General features: G+C 40.8%; 1 protein-coding gene across 1 annotated transcript in view; it reads right to left on the reverse strand.

The window, feature by feature from the left end:
- LOC119798660 (glypican-1-like) overlaps window positions 1-24,674 on the reverse strand; it is a 96,759-nt gene that overhangs the window by 34,587 nt on the left and 37,498 nt on the right. The window contains exon 3 of the mRNA XM_038308217.1: window positions 3,060-3,218. Coding sequence (XP_038164145.1) covers window positions 3,060-3,218 — 159 coding nt within the window. The remainder of the gene's footprint in view (window positions 1-3,059; window positions 3,219-24,674) is intronic.

Consider the following 24,674-nt stretch of genomic DNA (forward strand, 5'->3'; position numbering starts at 1 on the left):
TTCTCCAGCCAACAGACAGAGAGATCATTTGGAGGCAGGCTGGGGTGGCCATAGGTAGAGGTGGAATGATCCAGGTCCAAAAAATAAAAAGCCTGTACAGAGATTAGATCCAAACATTTGCATTTCTAGCTCCATGACACAGACTGAGGGGTAATAACCTGTTTAAGTGAACAGGATAAACTTTCTGGACCTATCTGCCTCTGGTAGAGAGGTTTGAATGGATTCCAAAGTGGCCAAAAAGGACAATATTTAGGTTTTCTTTATCTACCCCACAAAGCACAGCACTGTTACTCTGCCCTCGTGTAGCTGGGGCAACATTAAAGATGCTGTAGGAGATCTTGGAAAAACAGTTCCAGCAAGCTATATTTTTGAACATACACAACCATGCTTCTCCCTACAGACCACCCATCGAAACCACACCTTCAAAACATATGAACGTGCATGCTGTCTGTCGAGGTGTTCAGATCAGATCGAGAACGAAACAAGCTGAGACCGAGTGCTTGTGACACAAGCTAACAACAGCAAAAGCAGCAAAAGGTGCTGCAGAGCGTCTAGAGCAGCAGGAACAGCACGTCTGAGCAGCTAAAGCAGCGCGTTGCTGATCTAGGAGCTGGCAGGGAGACAGGCACAAGGCTGGTGATGCAGAGCGCTATGATCACTCCACTGAAACTGCTTATTAAAGGAATAGTACACCCAAAACATGATTAGCCTTCATTTTCTACTCACCCCCATGCTGAACAACACCCTGGAGTACTTTTTTGATATCTCAAATGCATCTGGAGATCTGGGAGGCTTCTTGCTGTCTGCTGACATTCAAATAATGGAGGTCTATGGTGTCCGAGACAGAAAGGTCCATAAAAGTCCACAAAAAACGTGTCAATATTCCTCCATACTGCTCGTCCAATGTATTCCAAGTGTCCTGAGTGGGTAGTGTCCATAATTTACTCGAAACGAAGTCATTTAGAATGTTTTTAGAGCATAAACAGTAGTGTATAGGATTTCCTGAAAGGGCGCACATGCGCGTTCACGAGCCTACGGAAGCCGGCAGACCAAACCAGATGAAAGTGCGCATTCAGCGTCTGCTCTGCCAATAATGCAAGCGTAGAAGAAGAAATGTGCTGTTTACCTGTGCAAAGAAAGAAACAACGAAAGAAAAATGTCTGAGGACTTCAGTGTTGAGGAAGAGCATGAGTTCTTTGCCGAGCTGAATGCGCTGGTTTGGTCTGCCGGCTTCCGTAGGCTCGTGAACGCGCATGTGCGCGCTTTCAGGAAATCCTATACACTACTGTTTATGCTCTTAAAACATTCTAAATGACTTAGTTTCGAGGAAATTCTGGATGCTACCCACTCAGGACACTTGGAATACATTGGACGAGCAGTATGGAGGAATATTGACACGTTTTTTGTGGACTTTTATGGACCTTTCTGTCTCGGTCACCATAGACCTCCATTATTTGAATGTCAGCAGACAGCAAGAAGCCTCCCAGATCTCCAGATGCATTTGAGATATCAAAAAAGTACTCCAGAGTGTTGTTCAGCATGGGGGTGAGTAGAAAATGAAGGCTAATCATGTTTTGGGTGTACTATTCCTTTAATGCCTAAATTAACTTACAATGCCAAAATCTGCCGGCAAAACACGTTTGCTTTTATTATCCTGGTGCCTGCATTTTAGAATCCATACATGAAAGTAAGTAATCCAAAATACGCCTTCTAGCCGCCACGGCAACCCGTGAAGCAGCTACCGGGCCATAGGCTGTTGCTGAATAGGATTCCAAGTGACAGCGCACCGCCGGTGTACGGGGGTCTGAGCGGCTTCGTCCAAAATAATATTTGGAGGCAGGATGGTTATCTGGATGAACTGACTGCACTGACAATGTTTTCAGGTGGACTTTTTCACCTCAAAATAGATTCAAACTACTTTTTACCCACTGATCACAGCAAATATAGCTGCCATTGTTACAGACAAAGAAAGGATAGGGTAGCTCGGCCCAGCGCATCAGACCCACTTTTTCCACCGCGCAGCCAGAGCAGCAGAGATGCTTCAGCTGCGCATCAGAACTATACTTGTATAAGCATAAAAAAATGAGGCAGCACGTGCGTTTTTGCTGCTCTTGCTGCTTTAGGTGTGAACGTAGCATAACAGTGTATAGCTTCCAGCTATGGCGTGCTGCACAAGCATTGGGGGGCGTATTTGTTTATTAGTCAGGATACACGCACAGGGGGGAGGGTCAAGCAGACCATGATTGACGTGTCGCGAACCAATAGTGTACAACGGGCCGTGTTTTATGATTGGTGGACGTTACTCATTGATTTTACACTATAGCTAGGACCTTTTATTTTAGTTTCACTCCTAGGCCTTCTTTTTCACTGTGGGGAGATCTTCAAGTCACATGGTAAAAAATGTGTCAGAAAAAATTTCCTACTGCACCTTTAAAACTGGGTCAATCTGATATTTTGCATATTAAAGGAATATACAACTGGCCAATATGGAAGACTGGGAGAAAAAAGAACGTATGGAATAGGATAAGTTAGCAAAGATGCTAAAGAGATGGATGGAGAAGACAATATGAAAAAAGACACATTTTAATTTTTTTATCTTCAGCAATTTTATATCCTTTTATATGCTTTGAACATGTTTTCTGAGGGTGCTCCTTTTTATTGCTCCACACACACTGGTTCTGTTGTTTTGGAAGTCCAAATTTGTCAACATTTATTCTGAATGTTTAAGCTGACAGAAAAAATAAAATAACTTTGCATGTTTAAGATAAAGTATACATATTTACATATACAGAATAAATGTTGAGGTAACAGGCAGCTGCTCAACATCAGCTTTTAATATAAATCCATGTTGAGAAGGGGAAAATAAATGATACGGGACCATTTAAGGTATGCCAGCCTGTTATAATAGTAACTAAGAATAGAACTATACAGAAAAGCAGCAAAAGGCTTTTTAACTGGACATGCCCAAACTGAAAACTGTAAGAGATACAGAGATACACAGAATGTTTTTCACCCTCTAACTAGCCATACATTGTGTCTTTATAAATGCTTCAACTTACCATCAAAGGTTCTGTAACTGTGCAAAAGCGAGCTCTGTAAGGGTCGTTTAAATTCTCTGAGAAGTCCCTCCGTTTCCCTGCGGGTAAGCGTAGCAAGCTCTCCCTCCATCTCGCTGGTGCAGCAAGTGTAACCCTGAGGACAAATGCGCAGGTGCTCCCCTGGTAGAGGAAGAGCACAAAGGGTAAAAAAGTTAGGGAAAGAAAGGAGAAATGTAAAGAAATGAGAAAAGTAAATTAATGTAAATTAGCACAAAATGCATGACGCACAGCTGTCTAAAGATTTTGATAGGAAAAAAGTAATAAATCAGCTTAAACTTACTGCATTTGCTCTGTCTATGACATAAGTGCATAAATACATAAAAAATATAATTTTATGAAGAATCAAAGCATTCACAGACGAAATAAAATATGTTAATATCTTCTGAGGCATAAATGATTATGACCAACACTTTGAATATTCCTTCTGAGATTGACTTAGTTGGAATAAAGACAAAAACACACACACACACGTATGATAATTCTAGCTTGACAATAAAGGCTCTCCATTGCCTTCTGTTGTGATTTGTTATGCAACTAAGGCCACTTTACAGGGCTTCTCGTTTCTATAGCTGTTATCAGAAAAGTAAGTGCATTCTCTTCCCATAAAAATGAATTTAATTAATACGATAAGAACACAGTATGGGGATAACATATCTGATCCAATGATTTTTCAATAGCATTTTCTGGGTATTTTATAAGTCCCGGTATAGTGCAGATAAAGCCGATGATGCTAATATTTCTTAGTATTTACACAGAATTCTTTTACCAACCACTGTGGTTAAGGATTTATCTAGCTTAGATTCTGTAATCACACCAAAGTGGATCTGGACTGCAATGATATGGGTCTCCCTTCCAACCCAGAGTCAACTCTATAAAAATAAAAATTCTTCCTGGATTGAACTATTCGTTTTAAAATCGTATGTTATTTAACACCAGCATTTTTGAAATCTCATAATTCTTGTGTACCTTGCTATATTTGGAATAATGAACATCCAAGAGTTAAGGATGTTAGAGGCCTTTCACTACATTCAGTCTAACTCAAAATGATGTCAGATTTGTTTTTTACTTTGAAATCCTATGGTTAGGCCTTTAATATCAACCTTGTTAACCCAGGAGACTTATTTCCCTTTATTGTATTAACAATATAGATCAGTTCAATTATCTTAAAATAACCTATCTTTTAAAGTACATTACTTGTTTTGAGTGATGTGGAAAAACATTTAAATATTCTCCTGTCATCTATTTCTGATCTCCAGATTTACTAGTAAAGATTAAAAGTACTGGTTTTCTGAAGTGGGTATCTATGCGCCTGTCTAACATCATGGACCTGTTGGTTTCCAACTTAAATCATTTAAACAAGGAATGACTTAAATATTTCTCACAAAGAAATCCCCACTGTAGCTGCATGCATGCTCTGTATGAGGATTTGCTGAAGAGCTAATGATAAAATGCAAGCCTGCAAGCTCTTTCAGGTGGAGCATGTCTTCCATGTCAATGACTGGATGCAATCAACTGGTTTACCTTAACAGAAACCTTTAACCAATGTTACTGCATTTTCTCTGTAAAGTGCCTTGAGATGACATGTTGTGAAGTGGCGCTATATAAATAAACTGAATTGAACTGAAAGAATTTTACAAATACATTAAAATTTGCCAACTTTTAGGGTCCCCTTTTGAGAACAGTCAATATGATTGTCCAAGCTGGAAAACACAAGATTTTTTGTCTAAATCGTCCGAAAGGTTAATTTAAAAAATCTATGCTTTATTTTGATTACTCTTGAAGTTATGAATTTCTGAATCCGTTATTGGAGGTGGTTGTGATGTTTAATCCTTTGTTTGGAACAAGACATGTAATGGGCTTTTCCCTAGATGTACTTCAACCTTAATAGAAAAACAGAGCTTAAAACATTTTTCAAAACTTATTACACATCCATTTGCCTCCAGAAAATGTTCCCTTGCAACTTCAACCTTTGTTATAAAATGTTGTAAAATACATAAAGAGAAACTTGTTCTTGTCATCCAACTATATTCAAACTTTCAGGTAGAGGTAGATTCTGTAATCCAAGAGATCAATGGTAAAACGTTTCTGCTTAATTGTTCTTCCTTTCTTCTTAGTAATATCCGAGACAATCTTTTTGATGCAGATAATAAATTTATGTTGATTTTTTTTTTTTTATTCCTGGGTAAAAAAAAAAAATGTTGCTAAGGTGGCCAGCTACCCAGTTCCATACAGTCGACATGTAGATAACACAGATTTCTGCTTTCATTCCTTTTTGAAAAATTGATTCATGACCTTAATGTTAGTTTGGACAGGTTAGGGAAGATCTGGAATTAAAGCTACAGTGTGTAATAATTACAGGCATATAAATTCAGAAATTTAATATATTATACATAACTATGTTATTTATCATCACCTATGAGCTCAGCCTTTTAACAATAACATTTGCGTTGCCTTAGAATTCGTTATTTATAATTACATAGGAGCGGGTCTCGCAGCCATGGAGGCTGACATCTTTGCGCTACGGCAGCGCAGAGGCAACAAACTAGCGATTGCGAGATCTCCCATGACGCTCGAAAATAACTACGGCAAGTTGAGAGAGATGAACTGAGACGGTACTGAACAGTAGATGGCAGTATTATGCCTGAGAAGCGTTTAGTCTGCCTGAAACCAAAGAAGAAGAAGAAGGCGGTATACTGCGCCTCGGTAACAAGAAAGGTAAACAAGGCGGCAGGCGTGAGTGACTTTGCAAACTGTTTGGCACTGTGTGGCCAAACATCAGACGAATGGAGGATCATGCCTACTCTGTATCACAACGAAAAGCGGCGGACACCGAACCCCCGTCATCTAAGAAGCGGAAACACGACGAGAATAAACGCAAGAGTGACAAGAAACGACAAAAAACACGGATCAACATTGGCACGGCATTTACACGATGGAAGTCACTGATGGAGGAAAAAGGTTTTCAAAGTGACGCTCAAGTTGCCAGTTTTCTCTTGGACAGGTAATTAATCCTATACACACAATTGTCTAATATCACTGCAGTTTTTGGAGTACAGGATGCTCAGACCTGTCTAAAACAATAACATGCTGCGTGATGATGCTGTTACTCTCCAGTATACTTATTCAGCAACGTCCCTGACGTTTCACAGGTAATGATTCAGTAATTTTCTGTAAAATAATTTTCTGGATATATACCTCGGTTACTTCTCTCCGGCTCCTTTCGAGATCTTCAAGCCTTTCCTCCTCTGCTCTCACCCCGCTGGCTCCCCTCTCTCGCCTGGCCCCAGCTGCACGCTCACCCCGGCCTCTCTGCCCTCTTCCTTTCCCTCTTCCTTGCCTTGTAACCCCCGTGCCACAAACAAGACTTGGACTCTGTAAACGGGGAATATATATTCTTCCAGCGAACACAATCTCGCTGTTAAACTAATGACTACAATTACTTCGTCTGTTTATATCACCATGCAAAGCAGCTCACCAAAACGTCACAACGACGTAGAAAAAATAACGGGTATATTTATTATCTTAAGTCTACATGAAATCTATACCCTACACAGACTAATGAAATACTATCTGTAAAATTATCTATGTAAACAAACCTCATCACTTGAGAAGGTAGGTGATGCGGACGTCGTGGAAGACATTTTGTCCCGTAACGCTCGCCGTACTGTTGGGGGGGAGAAGCGGTGGGGGGGAGACGTTCATGTTGCTGCAGTCTGCAGTCTGACCGCTAGATGTCGCTGAAAATTACACACTGTAGCTTTAAGAAAAGTGGATCTGAATTTATATCTACAGAAATTGTAACTCATCATTTGTCCCTTGAAGAGGTGTACTAATTGTTGTTTTATGTTTAATTTGATATATTTCTGCTTATTTCACAAATATTATTTATTTGCTTGCCTCCTGTCTATGAGGTGCCCCCAGGGACATAAATCAGAATTAACTTGCATATACACATATTAAATTACACTCTTCCATATAATATACTGAAAACCTCACACAAACACTAGTAAAAAGCTCTCACATAAACTAGTGAAAACATTTACCTCTTATATAATCTACTCAAAAGCTCTCATACAAAGTAGTGAGAACTGTTCATATAAACTGGTGAAAAGCTTTACCTTTCATACACACTACTAGAAAGCTTTCATATACACTATTAAAAAGCTCTCATATACACTACTAGAACGCTCTCATATACACTACTAGAACGCTCTCATATACACTATTAGAAAGCTCTCATATACACTATTAGAAAGCTCTCATATACACTACTAGAAAGCTCTCATATACGCTATTAGAACGCTCTCATATACACTATTAGAACGCTCTCATATACACTATTAGAACGCTCTCATATACACTATTAGAACGCTCTCATATACACTATTAGAAAGCTCTCATATACACTACTAGAATGCTCTCATATACACTATTAGAACGCTCTCATATACACTATTAGAAAGCTCTCATATACACTACTAGAATGCTCTAATATACACTATTAGAACGCTCTCATATACACTAGTAGAACGCTCTCATATACACTATTAGAACGCTCTCATACACGCTACTAGAAAGCTCTCAAACACACTACTGGAAAGCTTTCATACACACTATTAGAAAGCTAAAATATATGGTCCCCCTCCTTTAATTTAGGCAAACATTGCTCAAATATCACCGAATCCAGATGGTTTGTTGTTGATGAAGAGAGGAATAAACACAGTTTAAGATTTGCAGCTAAATTAATTTGTTTCCATATTATGGAACTGCTATCAGGCACTTATCAGTAATAAAAAATTATAAATACAAATTTGGTATTTGGTGACTTGACTTTTATTTCTGTCAGGCTGAAGTGAAAAAACTTGGAAAGAGACTGATTCTCTTGGCGTTTAAAATAACAACACAAAACAGCATAAGAAAACCGCATTTATTTTTTTTATTTTACAATTTTGTAAACAACAGCGGCTGATTAAACTAAATGTCTCAACCTTGTATAATTTTTATTTTTTTGACTTTTTTTGACTATATTTTTTTGACTATATTTTTGACTTTTTATTTAACCAAGAAATGATCCGAAAGGCCTGGGAAATGATCAGATCCGCTTATGTGGCTGCAATGCGCGGCGCGCTCCCGACACAGGTGGAACAGATTTTCACATGGGAACAGAATTTCGCACAACACCGGAAAAGGATCTCTGTTGAAGCAAAAACATAAAAAATAAAGTCGAGTAATGCCCATGCTTCTGTGAGTTATTTAGCGGATAGCTGAGCATGAATCAATAATTTTATTTGATACAATTTCGGCCGGAGATAGCACAAAATGTACGGAGCTAGCCAGAATGACCTCCGTTTAAAACAACTTCCGGTGTAATGACGGTCCTTCCTGTTTCACTGAAACACCTTCCGTTTCAACTGAAATCCGCTAATAGCTTTTCAGTAGTGTGTATGAGAGCTTTCTAGTAGCGTGTATGAGAGCCTTCTAGTAGTGTATATGAGAGCTTTCTAGTAGCATGTATGAGAGCTTTCTAGTAGCGTGTATGAGAGCGTTCTAATAGTGTATATGAGAGCTTTCTAGTAGCATGTATGAGAGCTTTCTAGTAGCATGTATGAGAGCGTTCTAATAGTGTATATGAGAGCTTTCTAGTAGTGTATATGAGAGCTTTCTAATAGTGTATATGAGAGCATTCTAGTAGTGTATATGAGAGCTTTCTAATAGTGTATATGAGAGCGTTCTAGTAGTGTATATGAGAGCGTTCTAATAGTGTATATGAGAGCATTCTAGTAGTGTATATGAGAGCTTTCTAATAGTGTATATGAGAGCGTTCTAATAGTGTATATGAGAGCGTTCTAATAGTGTATATGAGAGCATTCTAATAGTGTATATGAGAGCTTTCTAATAGTGTATATGAGAGCGTTCTAATAGTGTATATGAGAGCGTTCTAATAGTGTATATGAGAGCTTTCTAGTAGTGTATATGAGAGCTTTCTAATAGTGTATATAAGAGCGTTCTAGTAGTGTATATGAGAGCTTTCTAATAGTGTATATGAGAGCGTTCTAATAGTGTATATGAGAGCGTTCTAATAGTGTATATGAGAGCGTTCTAATAGTGTATATGAGAGCTTTCTAATAGTGTATATGAGAGCGTTCTAGTAGTGTATATGAGAGTGTTCTAGTAGTGTATATGAGAGCTTTTTAATGGTGTATATGAAAGCTTTCTAGTAGTGTGTATGAAAGGTAAAGCTTTTCACCAGTTTATATGAACAGTTCTCACTACTTTGTATGAGAGCTTTTGAGTAGATTATATAAGAGGTAAATGTTTTCACTAGTTTATGTGAGAGCTTTTTACTAGTGTTTGTGTGAGGTTTTCAGTATATTATATGGAAGAGTGTAATTTAATATGTGTATATGCAAGTTAATTCTGATTTATGTCCCTGGGGGCACCTCATACCTGTCACCCTGTTGATTCTGTATAGTGTCTATGTACGGTTTGTGTACACATAGATAGATGTATAGATACTTGTTGAGATATATACACTATATTGCCAAAAGTATTTGCTCACCTGCCTTGACTCACATATGAGCTTAAGTGACATCCCGTTCCTAATCCATAGGGTTCAATATGACGTCGGTCCACCCTTTGCAGCTAGAACAGCTTCAACTCTTCTGGGAAGGCTGTCCACAAGGTTTAGGAGTGTGTTTATGGGAATTTTTGACCATTCTTCCAGAAGCGCATTTGTGAGGTTGCACACTGATGTTGGACGAGAAGGCCTGGCTCTCAGTCTCCGCTCTAATTCATCCTAAAGGTGTTCTATCGGGTTGAGGTCAGGACTCTGTGCAGGCCAGTCAAGTTCATCCACACCAGACTCTGTCATCCATGTCTTTATGGACCTTGCTTTGTGCACTGGTGCACAGTCATGTTGGAAGAGGAAGGGGCCAGCTCCAAACTGTTCCCACAAAGTTGGGAGCATGGAATTGTCCAAAATGTCTTGGGATGCTGAAGCATTCAGAGTTCCTTTCACTGGAACTAAGGGGCCAAGCCCAGCTCCTGAAAAACAACCCCACACCATAATCCCCCCCTCCACCAAACTTTACACTTGGCACAATGCAGTCAGACAAGTACCGTTCTCCTGGCAACCGCCAAACCCAGACCCGTCCATCAGATTGCCAGATGGAGAAGCGCGATTCGTCACTCCAGAGAACGCGTCTCCACTGCTCTAGAGTCCAGTGGCGGCGTGCTTTACACCACCGCATCCGACGCTTTGCATTGCACTTGGTGATGTATGGCTTGGATGCAGCTGCTCGACCATGGAAACCCATTCCATGAAGCTCTCTGCGCACTGTTCTTGAGCTAATCTGAAGGCCACATGAAGTTTGGAGGTCTGTAGTGATTGACTCTGCAGAAAGTTGGCGACCTCTTCGCACTATGCGCGTCAGCATCCGCTGACCCCGCTCCGTCAGTTTACGTGGCCTACCACTTCGTGGCTGAGTTGCTGTCGTTCCCAAACACTTCCATTTTCTTATAATACAGCTGACAGTTGACTGTGGAATATTTAGGAGCGAGGAAATTTCACGACTGGATTTGTTGCACAGGTGGCATCCTATCACAGTTCCACGCTGGAATTCACTGAGCTCCTGAGAGCGACCCATTCTTTCACAAATGTTTGTAAAAACAGTCTGCATGCCTAGGTGCTTGAATTTATACACCTGTGGCCATGGAAGTGATTGGAACACCTGATTCCAATAATTTGGATGGGTGAGCAAATACTTTTGGCAATATAGTGTATTTTGCATATCTTGTCATTTTGGTGCGGGACCTTTTCATTTTGCTTCAATTTGCATATTCTGCTGTTGGTTTTGTTTTACAATGTCTGTAATCTTACAACCCTTACAAAACAAACAAAAAAAGTGTATTAAAAGAAAAGAAAAAAAGAAAAGCACTCTACAAAACAGTATCAGCAGCACTTTGTTGGCCCCAAAAACCATTATGACAGCTTGGATCGACTTTACCATTCAGGTATTGCATGTTTTTGTGGTCGTTTCTCCCAGTGAAGCGTGGTAGATGTCTTTCATTTGACGAACATATTTTCATTCCCAACTCATCACATATTGACACTTTGTCAAGTCCCCTGCACGTCAGACACTGTCGTGTGTGCAAAGATCATGGATATACTCTTTGATGCACATGAAAAGCAGAGGAGTGGGGTTTCAAAAAGAAAATCTGCCTTCACAGGGTCAATTGTTATTCATAAATAGCTCCATACAAATACAAAGGGCACTTTTAAGAGGGCGTTACGTTTACAGCAAATAAACCAAAAAGTAATTTAATGTTACCGATATGTTAGACTCATCTGTTTGACTTAGTATGGACACATCTCGGTTTCTATACCGTTGAAAGGGACAGAGAGCATCTTTAATGCAAAGAAAATGAAAATGCAAGCTTATGTTGACAGCACAACTTTAAAAGTTCACTTAGCCTGTGAATCTCCCAGATATAATTCAGATACTTTAAGATTTGACATGACCTGTAAAAGCAAGCTCAACCCTAAGGCAACCGAACATGCCATAACCCAGAAGGTTTAAATCATCTGCTGTACACCCCGTTTATCCTTGGCTGATCCAATTAAATATTAAACGTACAGTAAGATCTGTGTTGAATCAGTTAGCTGATCTTAATGTCTCCATTCATCAATCTACTGAATATTTTCCGCTATATTACAAGACTACAATTTAGGGCTGAGCAATAAATTATTGCCTTATCACAAAAAAAACACCCAATCAATATATTTTAAGTAACTCCACAAAACTCTGATCAAGAAAGGGATTTAGACCTCTCACAGTAAAACTAAGCAAGGTTGGTAGTTTAGCTGACCTATTTTAAATATTATGTTTAAACAGGCTAGACCCCCCCCCCCCCCCCCCCCCCCGTCCTTATTTTTAAAAATGTGAAAAAAAACACTAATAAATAATAATTGATATTGACTGATAGGAAAGGCTTATGTTGTGAAAAACAAATGTTTAGTCATATCACACAGCTCTAGCATAATGTTAAAATAAGTGGAATAGGGCTGTAAAAGAATCTTGCATTCTAGTATTTAAATCTAGTTTTTAAAAATTATACTTGCTTAATTTAAGATTTTTTAATACTAAGGTTTAACAGAAGTCAAAACTTTTTCTCAGCTCTCATCTTTCTGATTTTAACCTCTTTTTGATGTCTCTTGCTGAGACCAAGTAACCAACCCTTTTCACATTTCAAGACAACAGATGGGGAAAATGCAACTATGATCTAATTCTTTCCTAGAGGATGTGTCTTTTCCCTTCTATTTGATGAACTGGTGTGGCTATGGTAGCACTTTAAAGTATGTGCTCTTAGATTTGGAATGTATGACCCTTCCAGAAGGGACAGACATAAGCTGCTTGAATATTAAAGTCTAAAGAGCATATAAGAAAATCTCTTAAAGCTTTAGGATGTAAAAATTAAAACTGATTGTTTTTAAGGCGCCTTCTAGCCTTCTATCACCTTGTCCTCTTCAACTTTTAGAAACATATTGCAATTAAATTTGTATTTTTAAATAAAGAAAAAAAGGCGAGAGAGGGGTAGCAGAAATTAAGAAAACATTAGTGGTCTGGATACCCTAACAAACTTGTCTAGTTTGGTCACATTAAAAGTGATATCCATTTTAAGATGGTACCATTGCCTACAGGCTGAATGGTGTCACAGTGGGCCTTGCAACGAGAAAGTTCTTGGTTCGATTTCTTTCTGTATGGGGTTTGCATGTTCTCCATGTGCATGTGTGATTTTCTCTCCAGGTACTCTGGTTTCCTCCCACATGCCTCTTGCCCATAGACTGCCAGAGACAGGCAGTAGCCCAACCCAGACCCTGACAGAATAAGCAGGAGAAAATAGCTATTTTGAGAATCTGTTAAAGATGCACATAATGGTTAACTGTACCATATACTAAAGATACAACATGCATGTGTAGATTCTCTCCGGCTACTCTGGCTCTGTATTGGCCTGCAGCAGACTGTCCACCTGTCCAGGGTGTACTCCGCCTTATGCACATTGACTGCCAGACATAGGCCCCACCATGTTCCTGAGAGAATTAGCTTGAGAGATAGATATCAAGGATTATGAGTCTGCAGTATGTGAAGGAAACAAGTAATGTCGAACTGTGGGGCCATTAGTAAAGCAATCACATATGTGACTCTAAAATCCATCCATCCATCCATCCATCCATCCATCCATCCATTCATCCATCCATCACCAAAACATATTACAAAGTATATTTATATAATAGAAATGGGCATAAAGTCCAGAATTTCAACTATAAATTCTGAGTATACACATCAAATATGTATGAAGGAGAATGAGAATTGAACCACTGTTCAAGAGTATGTAGGTGTGTCCCATTTCCTTTGTTTCAAGAAGCTCTTCAGCATGTGTCAGTAATTCGAAAATTGACTAAAAGGCTTCATGGGCTGGTGTGAGCAGTTCCTCAGTTAAATCATTCATAACGTATATTAAAATTCTAAACAATTTTTGAGGTGCAGTGCTAACATTTGGAAGAATTTGTTGTGAAGAAAACATAGTCAAAGGAGGTTTTCATGCAGGTGGATGGAATAGTAGAAAGAAAGAATGTATGGTGAAGTAGGGGGAGAGCTCATTATCCAAAGCATACCACATCAACTGTATAACACCAGGGAGGCAGTGTGATGGCTTGGACATATATGACTGCCAGTCGCATTATCAAAATCGTGTCACAGCACAAAAACGGCCAGATGAATTCTGAGAAATTCAAAGATGCACTGTGTACTCAAATACAGCTACATGCAGCCACACTGATTGGCAAGCATTTTATAATACAGGGACATCCAGGGAATGGATATGGAGATAGTAGACTCTTATAAGTACCTGGGTATTCACCTGAACAATAAACTGGACTGAACTCACAACACCAAGGCTCTGCACAAAAAAGTGCGACTCTTTTGGAGTGCAGGGGCGCACCTAAACACCTTCTTTGACTCTAATGTAGCATTAGCCGTCTTCTATGGGCTGAATAAGCTCATCAGGGAAGGGCAGCTCTGCCATTGGATGCCCTCTGGACTCAGTCCAGGAAGTAGGAAACAAAAGGATCCTAACTAACAAAACATAGGTTGGATAATGTCTCCCATCCCATGCATGAAGCTGTTTCTGAACTGTAGAGTTCCTTCAGTGACAGACTGCAGCACCCTAAATAAAGGGGGAGTGGCAGCCTAGTGGTTAGAGCATTGCACTTGGAATCCAGAGGTTCTGAGTTCAAGCCCCACTCCCAAAGACTGGGCGCTGTACAATGGCGGCCCACTGCTCCCCAAGGGGATTGGTTAAATGCAGAGAGTTCATTTCATTTCATTGCTCTGTACTTGTGGCAGTGTAATGACAATAAAAAAAGCTGGAAAATGCAACGGGGGGATTATCACAGATCCTTCCTCCCAGCAGGTGAAAGACTTTATAACCATCACAGTTCTCAAAAACCTTAATAGGTTGTTACAGTCATACTGATTTTTGCACAGTTTCTGTCTCAGTCACTTAAATAACATGCTGATGTCATTTTGCACATCTCTGCTGCTATTTTTCACATATCTATTACTGTTAAAATGTACACGTCTGTATATTAATTATTTACTCTCGATATCAATCAATTAATCAATCCTTTTTGTCAACTACAATTTACATTGCAATCTAAATTTCTGTGTCAGTCAATAGAGATAAACAGTATTTATATTTTAAAACTTTACAGTTGAGTAATTTTTTGTCTATTTTTTTTTTACTCTGTAACTTATTCTGTTATTTTTATACACTTTTAAAGCTACAGTGTGTAATAATTACAGGCATATAAATTCAGAAATTTAATATATTATACATAACTATGTTATTTATCATCACCTATGAGCTCAGCCTTTTAACCATAACATTTGCGTTGCCTTAGAATTCGTTATTTATAATTACATAGGAGCGGGTCTCGCAGCCATGGAGGCTGACATCTTTGCGCTACGGCAGCGCAGAGGCAACAAACTAGCGATTGCGAGATCTCCCATGACGCTCGAAAATAACTACGGCAAGTTGAGAGAGATGAACTGAGACGGTACTGAACAGTAGATGGCAGTATTATGCCTGAGAAGCGTTTAGTCTGCCTGAAACCAAAGAAGAAGAAGAAGCAGGTATACTGCGCCTCGGTAACAAGAAAGGTAAACAAGGCGGCAGACGTGAGTGACTTTGCAAACTGTTTGGCACTGTGTGGCCAAACATCAGACGAATGGAGGATCATGCCTACTCTGTATCACAACGAAAAGCGGCGGACACCGAACCCCCGTCATCTAAGAAGCGGAAACACGACGAGAATAAACGCAAGAGTGACAAGAAACGACAAAAAACACGGATCAACATTGGCACGGCATTTACACGATGGAAGTCACTGATGGAGGAAAAAGGTTTTCAAAGTGACGCTCAAGTTGCCAGTTTTCTCTTGGACAGGTAATTAATCCTATACACACAATTGTCTAATATCACTGCAGTTTTTGGAGTACAGGATGCTCAGACCTGTCTAAAACAATAACATGCTGCGTGATGATGCTGTTACTCTCCAGTATACTTATTCAGCAACGTCCCTGACGTTTCACAGGTAATGATTCAGTAATTTTCTGTAAAATAATTTTCTGGATATATACCTCGGTTACTTCTCTCCGGCTCCTTTGGAGATCTTCAAGCCTTTCCTCCTCTGCTCTCACCCCGCTGGCTCCCCTCTCTCGCCTGGCCCCAGCTGCACGCTCACCCCGGCCTCTCTGCCCTCTTCCTTTCCCTCTTCCTTGCCTTGTAACCCCCGTGCCACAAACAAGACTTGGACTCTGTAAACGGGGAATATATATTCTTCCAGCGAACACAATCTCGCTGTTAAACTAATGACTACAATTACTTCGTCTGTTTATATCACCATGCAAAGCAGCTCACCAAAACGTCACAACGACGTAGAAAAAATAACGGGTATATTTATTATCTTAAGTCTACATGAAATCTATACCCTACACAGACTAATGAAATACTATCTGTAAAATTATCTATGTAAACAAACCTCATCACTTGAGAAGGTAGGTGATGCGGACGTCGTGGAAGACATTTTGTCCCGTAACGCTCGCCGTACTGTTGGGGGGGAGAAGCGGTGGGGGGGAGACGTTCATGTTGCTGCAGTCTGCAGTCTGACCGCTAGATGTCGCTGAAAATTACACACTGTAGCTTTAAGGTCGAAATTTGTGTGACCACTTTTGCTATAATCTTTTGCTAATATAACACCACAATTTCCCTATTCTGGGACAAATAAAGGAATTTTCTTTTTTTTTCTTTCTATTCTATTGTTCTAATGACTCAAAAAAAAAAAAAAAAAGCAAACACATCCCAGGAGTTTATTGGGCCATATAAGTTTGAAGGGCTGAGTCTCCTGAGCTCAACCCAATTGAGCATGCATTTTTGTTTTCAGCTGATAAACCCCAAACGAAAAGGCCAACAAACATACAGCCCTGAAATCTGCAGCAGCCTGGCAGAGCATTGCCAACAAAGGATTTTAAGCAATTATTGAAAATTGACAATTTATGTACAATTATTCATCTTATTTGTCTTACCCTGGAGCCCCTGAAACAAAGAAATAATCTGAGCTTCAACTTTACCCGAATGTTTTGTAAAAAACAAAACAAAAAATAAAGTACAAAATGGAAATTAGGAAAATCATTTATATTTAGAAATGATAAAATGTGATGATTTAAGTAGCCAAAGAAGGGTTGGTTCCTCAACAATTTGGATAATAACTGTATATAATCTGCTCATGGAAGCATTCTGATTTTGTTTCTACCATCAATATTTTTTTTACATTAAGTGTTTAACATGATCTCATAATGAAAATCAGAAGGACACAACTAAAGGCTCCTGATGCACATATTATCGATTAGAATGAAATCATAATGTTGAATGCATGTGTTTAATTGTCTGAGGCTGCACACATTGTTGAGCTGTGGGACCAAAGGGATTAGCATTCTAATCCAGCCAGTGGTCAGAGAGTGTCCATAGCTCAGTGGATTATTGCCTGTGCCACAGAAAGCATTCATGGAACACCAAAAATCACAAACATGCACACACCTACATACTCTTGAACGGTGGATTAGGGTTAAACTTGTAAAGAGCAACATGGCTGTTTGAACGGTGGATTAGGGTTAAACTTGTAAAGAGCAACATGGCTGTTTGTAACAGAATTAGACATAGCGGATCCACCAAATATACACCCTGATGTTTCACACACCAAGCCACTATAGTTGACCCTTTAAAAACTAGAATACATTGTACTTGCTAGATGTTAATGAAGGCTTTCTTTGTTCTTCTAATTTTCACATGAACGGAATGACCCACAGGTTACCCTGTCTTTCAACAGCAGACCCTGGAAACTCAGTCTGGTAACGTGAGCATCACAGAGTGTCACATAAATAGCTTTCTCCAGCTAGACTAGGTGGCAGCTACACAACACATTTATAACACATTACCACTAAGGTCAGCTGCTGTGACGCACAGAGTTCCTTAAGCTTAGTGTGTTTCTACGCTGCTGAATGACTAGCTGGCTACACATTAACTACTGCACAATAATAGAGGAAATCGGACTGCTATTATTCTTCTCTGTACATTTACATTGTGTTATTTCATTCACTTGACATGAATCCGACTCATTAAATTAGTTAGGAAAGGTTTTTTTTTAAGAAATTATTTAACTCAGTAAGACCAATGAGTAGACATATAAAATCATGATATTATTTATTTGCTTAATATCTCAATAGGAGAGAGAACTTCTTGTAAAAGATATTAAAACACAATCTAAAGGTCGAAAAACCCCTAAATGTGTAATGACGATAAATTAGAAGCAGCCGTGAACACAACGCTTTCTACTAATGTGCAGTACCAGATCGTATCCACCCACAGATAATTCATCAGCCTTATCAGAAGCTGAAAAACGTTCACATATCCCACAAGGAAAATATGACTCAAAGATTTAACATTTAAAGGATTTATCAATAGTTGCCTTTTGGTAAGCAAATTTTGAAGGGTTGAAAATGAACACTATTATTCAAAACTATTCAGGTAATTAGGAAAACTAAATCAATTGCTTGATATACTGACAGCTGATCAACCAATCCTATAGCGATAAATCAAGGCCTTAAGGCAAGTAGAACTGTAAAGATGACATCCAGTGGTTGAATCTAAAATTGGGTGATAGAGGATTTGAGTGGCTTTGAATACTGTATGGTTGTTGGAGCCAGATGGGTTGGTTGCGTCAGATATACCGACAATTTCACAGACAACAGAACCCCCTGGTTTACTGCGAATGGCTTAGAAAAGAAAGACAGAAATGTCCAGTGACCATCAGTTTTGCGGAATAAAAAAGCTTACTGTTGTCAGAGGCTACATCTGAATCTGCAGAATAATTAGAGATAAGAGCAATAATACATCCAGGTGTAAGGTAATACCATCTCTGAATGCGCAATCAACACTTTAAGCACATAAGCTAAAGCTGTGGTGTGCAAAGTGTTCTCTTAAGAGCTGATGTTCTGTGTGATTGAAATCATTCCCTAGTTTAACACAATTAAATCCGCTAAGTGAATCATTACTATGTGTAGCAGTGTGATGTTATTACACTAGATTGTAAAAAGAGAAGCTATTCCGGTAGGAAACTTCCAGCTTTTATTTTGAAAAGTCGGCAAATCCATTGCGGAACAGCAGGTAACTTCCTGTTTCAGAATTATTATTTTTATTAAAATTGAATGTTTTGTGAATGAAAATGCAAATTATCATCTTTACTGTTGAACATATGGAGTTCATAGATTATTGTTTCGAGTGTTAGTTTAGCATTTAAAAAAAAAAGACAAGTTAACGGGTGATACCATTATATTTGTTAAGGGTTTTTCCACGCTCTCGGTCGCGCTCTTTCTGTTCAGATTCCGTGGGAGAAGGTATGAAGTTTTGTTTTCTGTGTTTGATCAATGTTTTTAAGGATAATAATTGATGCGTTTATGCTAATGAAACATTACTAATGAAAATGCTATATCTATGTGCTGAAAATAGTTATGTTCATGGTTAAACAGGAGCTGTGGAGCACTGTGACAACAAAGCCTGTTCTGAAATACTATTTTCTATTTGAATGCAGGTATGTGATGTTTCATTATTTTTGGTTATTTTATTTTATTTTTATCTTTTTAGTCATGTACTGTTTCGGATTATTATGCTCATGTTTGGGCTTAGTTATTAATTATTGTTGCAATTATTTTAATTTTGTAAGGTAAATGTATTATGTTACACAAGTCGCACACGCTCTAGGTCGGGCTCTTTCTGTTCAGATTCCGTGGGAGAAGGAGCTGTGGAGCACTGTGACAACAAAGCCTGTTCTGAAATACTATTTTCTATTTGAATGCAGGAGCATTAAAAGTATCATCGGATCAGCTGTTGTCCGGCTATTATTTCTCAAAAAGACACAACGCAGATTCAACTACGCTACAAAACTGGTGCCGTGACCCGTCGTCTGGTCAGCTGAAGCAGACCACCGGTGCTGCTGAACGACGTCGTCTGGTTCCACCTGCGCCTTGGAGACGTTGGCAACAGTGAGGTCTATCCATGGAGGGTCAGAATGTGAATGAACTGTCAATCCCTAGTCATGGGGAATTATCCATGGGTAGGGGCAGAGGGGTTTTGCGGCTAGCTGCTGCTATGCAGTCTACTCCAGAAAATCCAGGGGTTCTGGGCTCAAAACCTTTGGGTCTGGGAGAGAAAAGGGGTTTGACGACCTGACAAATCAAACTTTTAGTTTTGCTCCAGGCTCGAGCCCAGTGACTCTTTCGCCCTCGCACGTGTTTTCACCTGATGGGGAAGCTGCCTCTGCTCAATTGACTGATCTACTCAGATCCATTGGGTCAGAAATAGGAGAGTCCATCAAAATGTCCTTGATGCAGAATGCTGCTTCGGAGTCTCCAACCGTCTCGACTCCGGATCACATCAAGAACTCTTCTCAGTCATTTCAAGGTTGCACTACTGTTATTGATTCATCAAAACTTCATCTTGTGTTACGCTCTGATGTTGATGTTCCACCTTATTTCAGGGGTGACAAATCTGATAAATGTTCTGTTTTTGAGTGGGAAGATCTCATGCAGGCCTACCTTAGACAGAAATCTTCCACCAATGCTGAACAGGTTGAAGTGGTTATGAACAGATTAATGGGGAGGGCAAGAGATATCACTAAAGTTTGGATGCGTAGTAATGCAAAAGCTACTGACGTTTCTGTTAGCTTTAGCATCCTCAGGCAACATTTTGGTGACACCGTCCACTCAGATCTGCCTCTAGCTGACTTCTATGCTACCACACCATACACAAACGAGGGACCTCTTAATTACTGGATACGGCTTAACAAAGCCGCGGAGGTTGCTGAAAGGTGCTTGGGTAGTAAGGGGGAATCAATGACTGACCTGAGTTCCCATCTGGTGCTCATGTTTATTCGCCATTGTCCGGACAGAGAGCTGGCGTTCGTTTTTAAAACCAAGCCTAGTGAAGTGCAAGACCACTTGGATGAGTATCTGAGAGACCATATGGTTGGTCGGAGCCGTGGGAATCGGAAAGTGGCGATTACCGAGCTTTCACACGAGAAGGTGGCTGTCAATGAACAAACTGTGTTGCCCACTTCTAAATGTGTTCCAGAGCAAGAGTGTTCCAAAGCAGTCCTTGAAAACACCACAATGGACAGGGTCTTGAGTCTGCTGGAGACTGCTCTGGTCAGTAACACACAGGCTATAAACTACAGGTCCAATAAGCAGATCTCTAGACACTCACGAGAATGTCAGGTTTGTGGCAACTTGCAACATGACACTAGATCACACTGTAGGATGCACAGATTATGCTTTCGATGCTTCTCTCCAGAGCACATCAGTGTTCACTGCACTCAGACTCAAAAACCTCAAACACACCCGATTGGTCAGCGACAGACTGATTCACCTCAGGAAAACTAGATGGCCCTCATTTAGCGGGGGATGGTGTGGGCCTCTGTAGTGTTTCCCCCAATTTTGATGATGACATTCAGACTGTATACATGATGGCTTGTAACACAGTAACTAATGATAAAACTGTCATTTTCCAAAATGTGGCAAAACTGCCTATCGGTGACGACCTGTTTTTCACTACAGTGCTAGTTGGCAACCAGATTGCGCTGCGGGGGATGTTAGATAGTGGGTCTATGGCTACATCTGTACGTGCAGACATGATCCCTCAGCTACGTAAGGCAGGAGTGGTGATGGGAGATGTAATCCCTCCCAATGACATTGTTCTTGTTGGGTGTGGTGGCAAGCAGACCGTTCCGATTGGCATATGTGAACTGAAACTTAAGCTCTTTGGGTTTGATTATGTTGTCCCAGTCTTGGTGGTCGACGGTCAGGCTGATGAGCTCATTGTTGGCACAAATGTGATGAAACCGCTCATAAAACAGTTTAAGTCTGATGAGGCTTATTGGAGGATACTGAGTAAACCTGACTCCACCTGTTTGGATGAGAATAGTCAGTTTGTCAGATTTTTGGCCAATCTTAACAGGTGGAGGGGAGAGGAAATCCCAGAAAAAGTTGGGACCGTCAAACTGAAGAAGGCCGTGACTCTTGAACCTATGATGGAGCATGTTGTGTGGGGCCACCTTCCACCTAAGACTGAACTCTCTGTGGGGAGTACTGTTGTTGTTGAACCGAGCACATCACGCTGCGTGCACCGTAGTGTGATGGTCGGCAGAGTAGTGACTCCACTTTGGGGAGGTGGGTGGCTTCCTGTGAAGATCATCAATCCTACTATGTCGCCGATTGTGTTGAGACGGAACGCTAAGGTAGCTGATGTGTATCCATGCATTGCCTTGGAGGATTTTGATGGTGGTATGGAGGGGAGGATACACCAGAATGTGGGTAGAGTGGGCAGTTCCCATGGCAGCCTTACAGTTGAGTCAAGTTGCAGTGTTGATACTACAGGTGGATCTGGCAAATTGGCTGATTTGGGGCTGCAGGATCTGTCTGTCGGTGACTGTGAAGTCTCCGATCATTGGAGAGAGAAGCTGACTGATTTAGTCGTACAGTATGAAGATGTGTTTTCGAGACATCACTTGGACTGCGGCAAGGCTGCTGAATTCTGCCATCGCATCAGACTTACCGATGAACGCCCTTTTCGTCTGCCTTATCGTAGGCTTTCTCCTGCTCACTACCAAAAGTTGAGAGACTTTAGATTACATGGAAGAGCGTGAAATTATCAGGAAGTCTAGTAGTGAGTATGCTTCTCCGCTCGTTCTTTGCTGGAAGAAAAATGGTGACTTGAGGCTGTGTACGGACTTCAGATGGTTGAACGCCCGTACAGTCAAGGATGCACACCCTTTACCGCATCAAGCTGACATCCTTGCAGCGTTAGGAGGTAACGCATTCTTTAGCTCAATGGACTTGACTTCTGGATATTACAATGTCCCTCTTCATGAGGATGATAAGAAATACACTGCTTTCTCCTCTCCTCTCGGACTGCATGAGTATAACCGCATGCCACAGGGTCTGTGTAACAGCCCTGCTACTTTCATGCGAATGATGCTCACGATTTTTGTTGACCAGAACTTTTTAAGCCTTCTTTGTTACTTGGACGATCTGCTGGTTTTTGGCAAGACTGAGGAGGAAAGCCTGCAGAGACTGGAGATGGTGTTTCGGCGGTTAAGAGAACATAACCTGAAGCTGTCTCCATCCAAGTGTCAGTTTTTGAGAAAGTCAGTCAAGTTCTTGGGTCACATTGTTACAAGAGACGGAATTGCAACAGATCCGGATAAAGTGCAGGCAATCGTAGGTGTGTCAGAAGCGGATCTTATGGAACCTGATGGCACCACGCCTTCTTCTAGGAAAATTCGTTCTTTTCTTGAAATGGTGGTGTATTATCAGCATTACATTGAGAACTGCTCTGTGGTTGCCAAGCCATTATTCCAACTTACTACTGGGGCTTCCAAGCCACGGAGGGGAAAGGGCGGAAAGAAGCTAGCTTCATCGCGTAAGCTTGTCGCGGCTGACTGGACCCCGGAATGCAGCGAAGCATTTAAGACTTTGAAAGCTGCATTGACCGAGCAGGTTCTTCTTGCCCACCCCGATTTTACAAAGCCTTTCCTGCTCTCTGTTGATGCGTCATCTTCTGGATTAGGAGCTGTGTTGTCACAGGTTCAAGGTGGCCAAACCATTGCCAGGCCCATTGCATTTGCAAGTAAGTCTTTGAATCATGGGCAGTCCAAATACCCGGCTCATAGGCTCGAGTTCCTCGCCATGAAATGGGCTATCCATGATAAATTTAGTCATTGGCTGCGTGGACATAAGTTTACTGTTTGGACTGACAACAATCCTCTGAAGTACATTCTTACCAAGCCAAGGCTGGACGCTTGCGAACAGAGATGGGTGGCCAAACTGGCCCCCTTTGATTTTGACATTCAATACATTCCAGGGCCGCGAAATGTTGTGGCAGACTGCTGATGAAGGTTCTCAGTCATCCAGGTCATAGTCATTCCGTAAAAATTCAAAAAATATCCACTGGACTTGGTTTTCAAGATTTGAAGACGTTTCGCCACCTCTCCAGGAAGCAATGCGTCTGCATGGCAGACGCATTGAGCAGGGAACCATTTGCTCAGCAAAAGATGATGCACCGGTTGACAAGGACTCCATATGACACTTTGTTAGGGGAGGCCAGAGGTTTGCTGGTGGAAGATGTTCAGAACATGTTTCGCCTTTCTCGGGAAGAGTCTGCGGATGAGAAGCAGAAACTCTCTCCTTTGATTCAGGACTCTGCCACGGCCAGTTTGGACCTTGAGGACAACGGTGGGAGAGTTTCTCATGATGAGGTGTCAGCCTTATTCAAGTCTCACCGTTGTTGGAGTGAAGGTGCAAAAATGAGGGCAACCTGCTACACCCAACAGTTGGAGGAACTGTTGCCAGTGGGGCAGAGCCCACTGCCTGTCCTCACTCATGAGGAGTTGTATGATAAGCAGTGTCAGGATCCTGTGGTCAGCCGGGTTTCTTTTTATGTAAACAGGGGACGTCGACCATCCCGCCGTGAGCGTGTTCATGAATCACGGGAGACAAATCGTACATTGCGACAGTGGGGTAAACTCACGACTCGGCTGGGTGTGTTGTACCGCATTTCTAAACATGTGGTGAGCAAGAAGAAAGTGTTCCAATATCTGGTACCAGTTGCGTTGAGAGGTCAGGTGTTGAAAGGGGTGCATGATGATGCAGGCCATCAAGGTCAGCAGCGTACACTGTGGCTGGCCAGACAACGTTTTTACTGGGATTCGATGGAACACGATGTCAAGGAATATGTGAGTCATTGCAAGAGATGTGTTTTGAGCAAAGCACCCGAACCTGAGGCCAGGGCTCCACTTGTTTCTGTTGTCACATCAGCACCACTAGAATTGGTTTGTATTGACTTCTGGTCAGCAGAGGATGTCAATAACAAGTCCGTCGACGTTCTAGTGGTGACAGACCATTTTAC

The sequence above is a fragment of the Cyprinodon tularosa genome, unplaced genomic scaffold (assembly GCF_016077235.1).
Source record: "Cyprinodon tularosa strain WSP-4 unplaced genomic scaffold, ASM1607723v1 ctg632, whole genome shotgun sequence".
Taxonomy (NCBI): domain Eukaryota; kingdom Metazoa; phylum Chordata; class Actinopteri; order Cyprinodontiformes; family Cyprinodontidae; genus Cyprinodon; species Cyprinodon tularosa.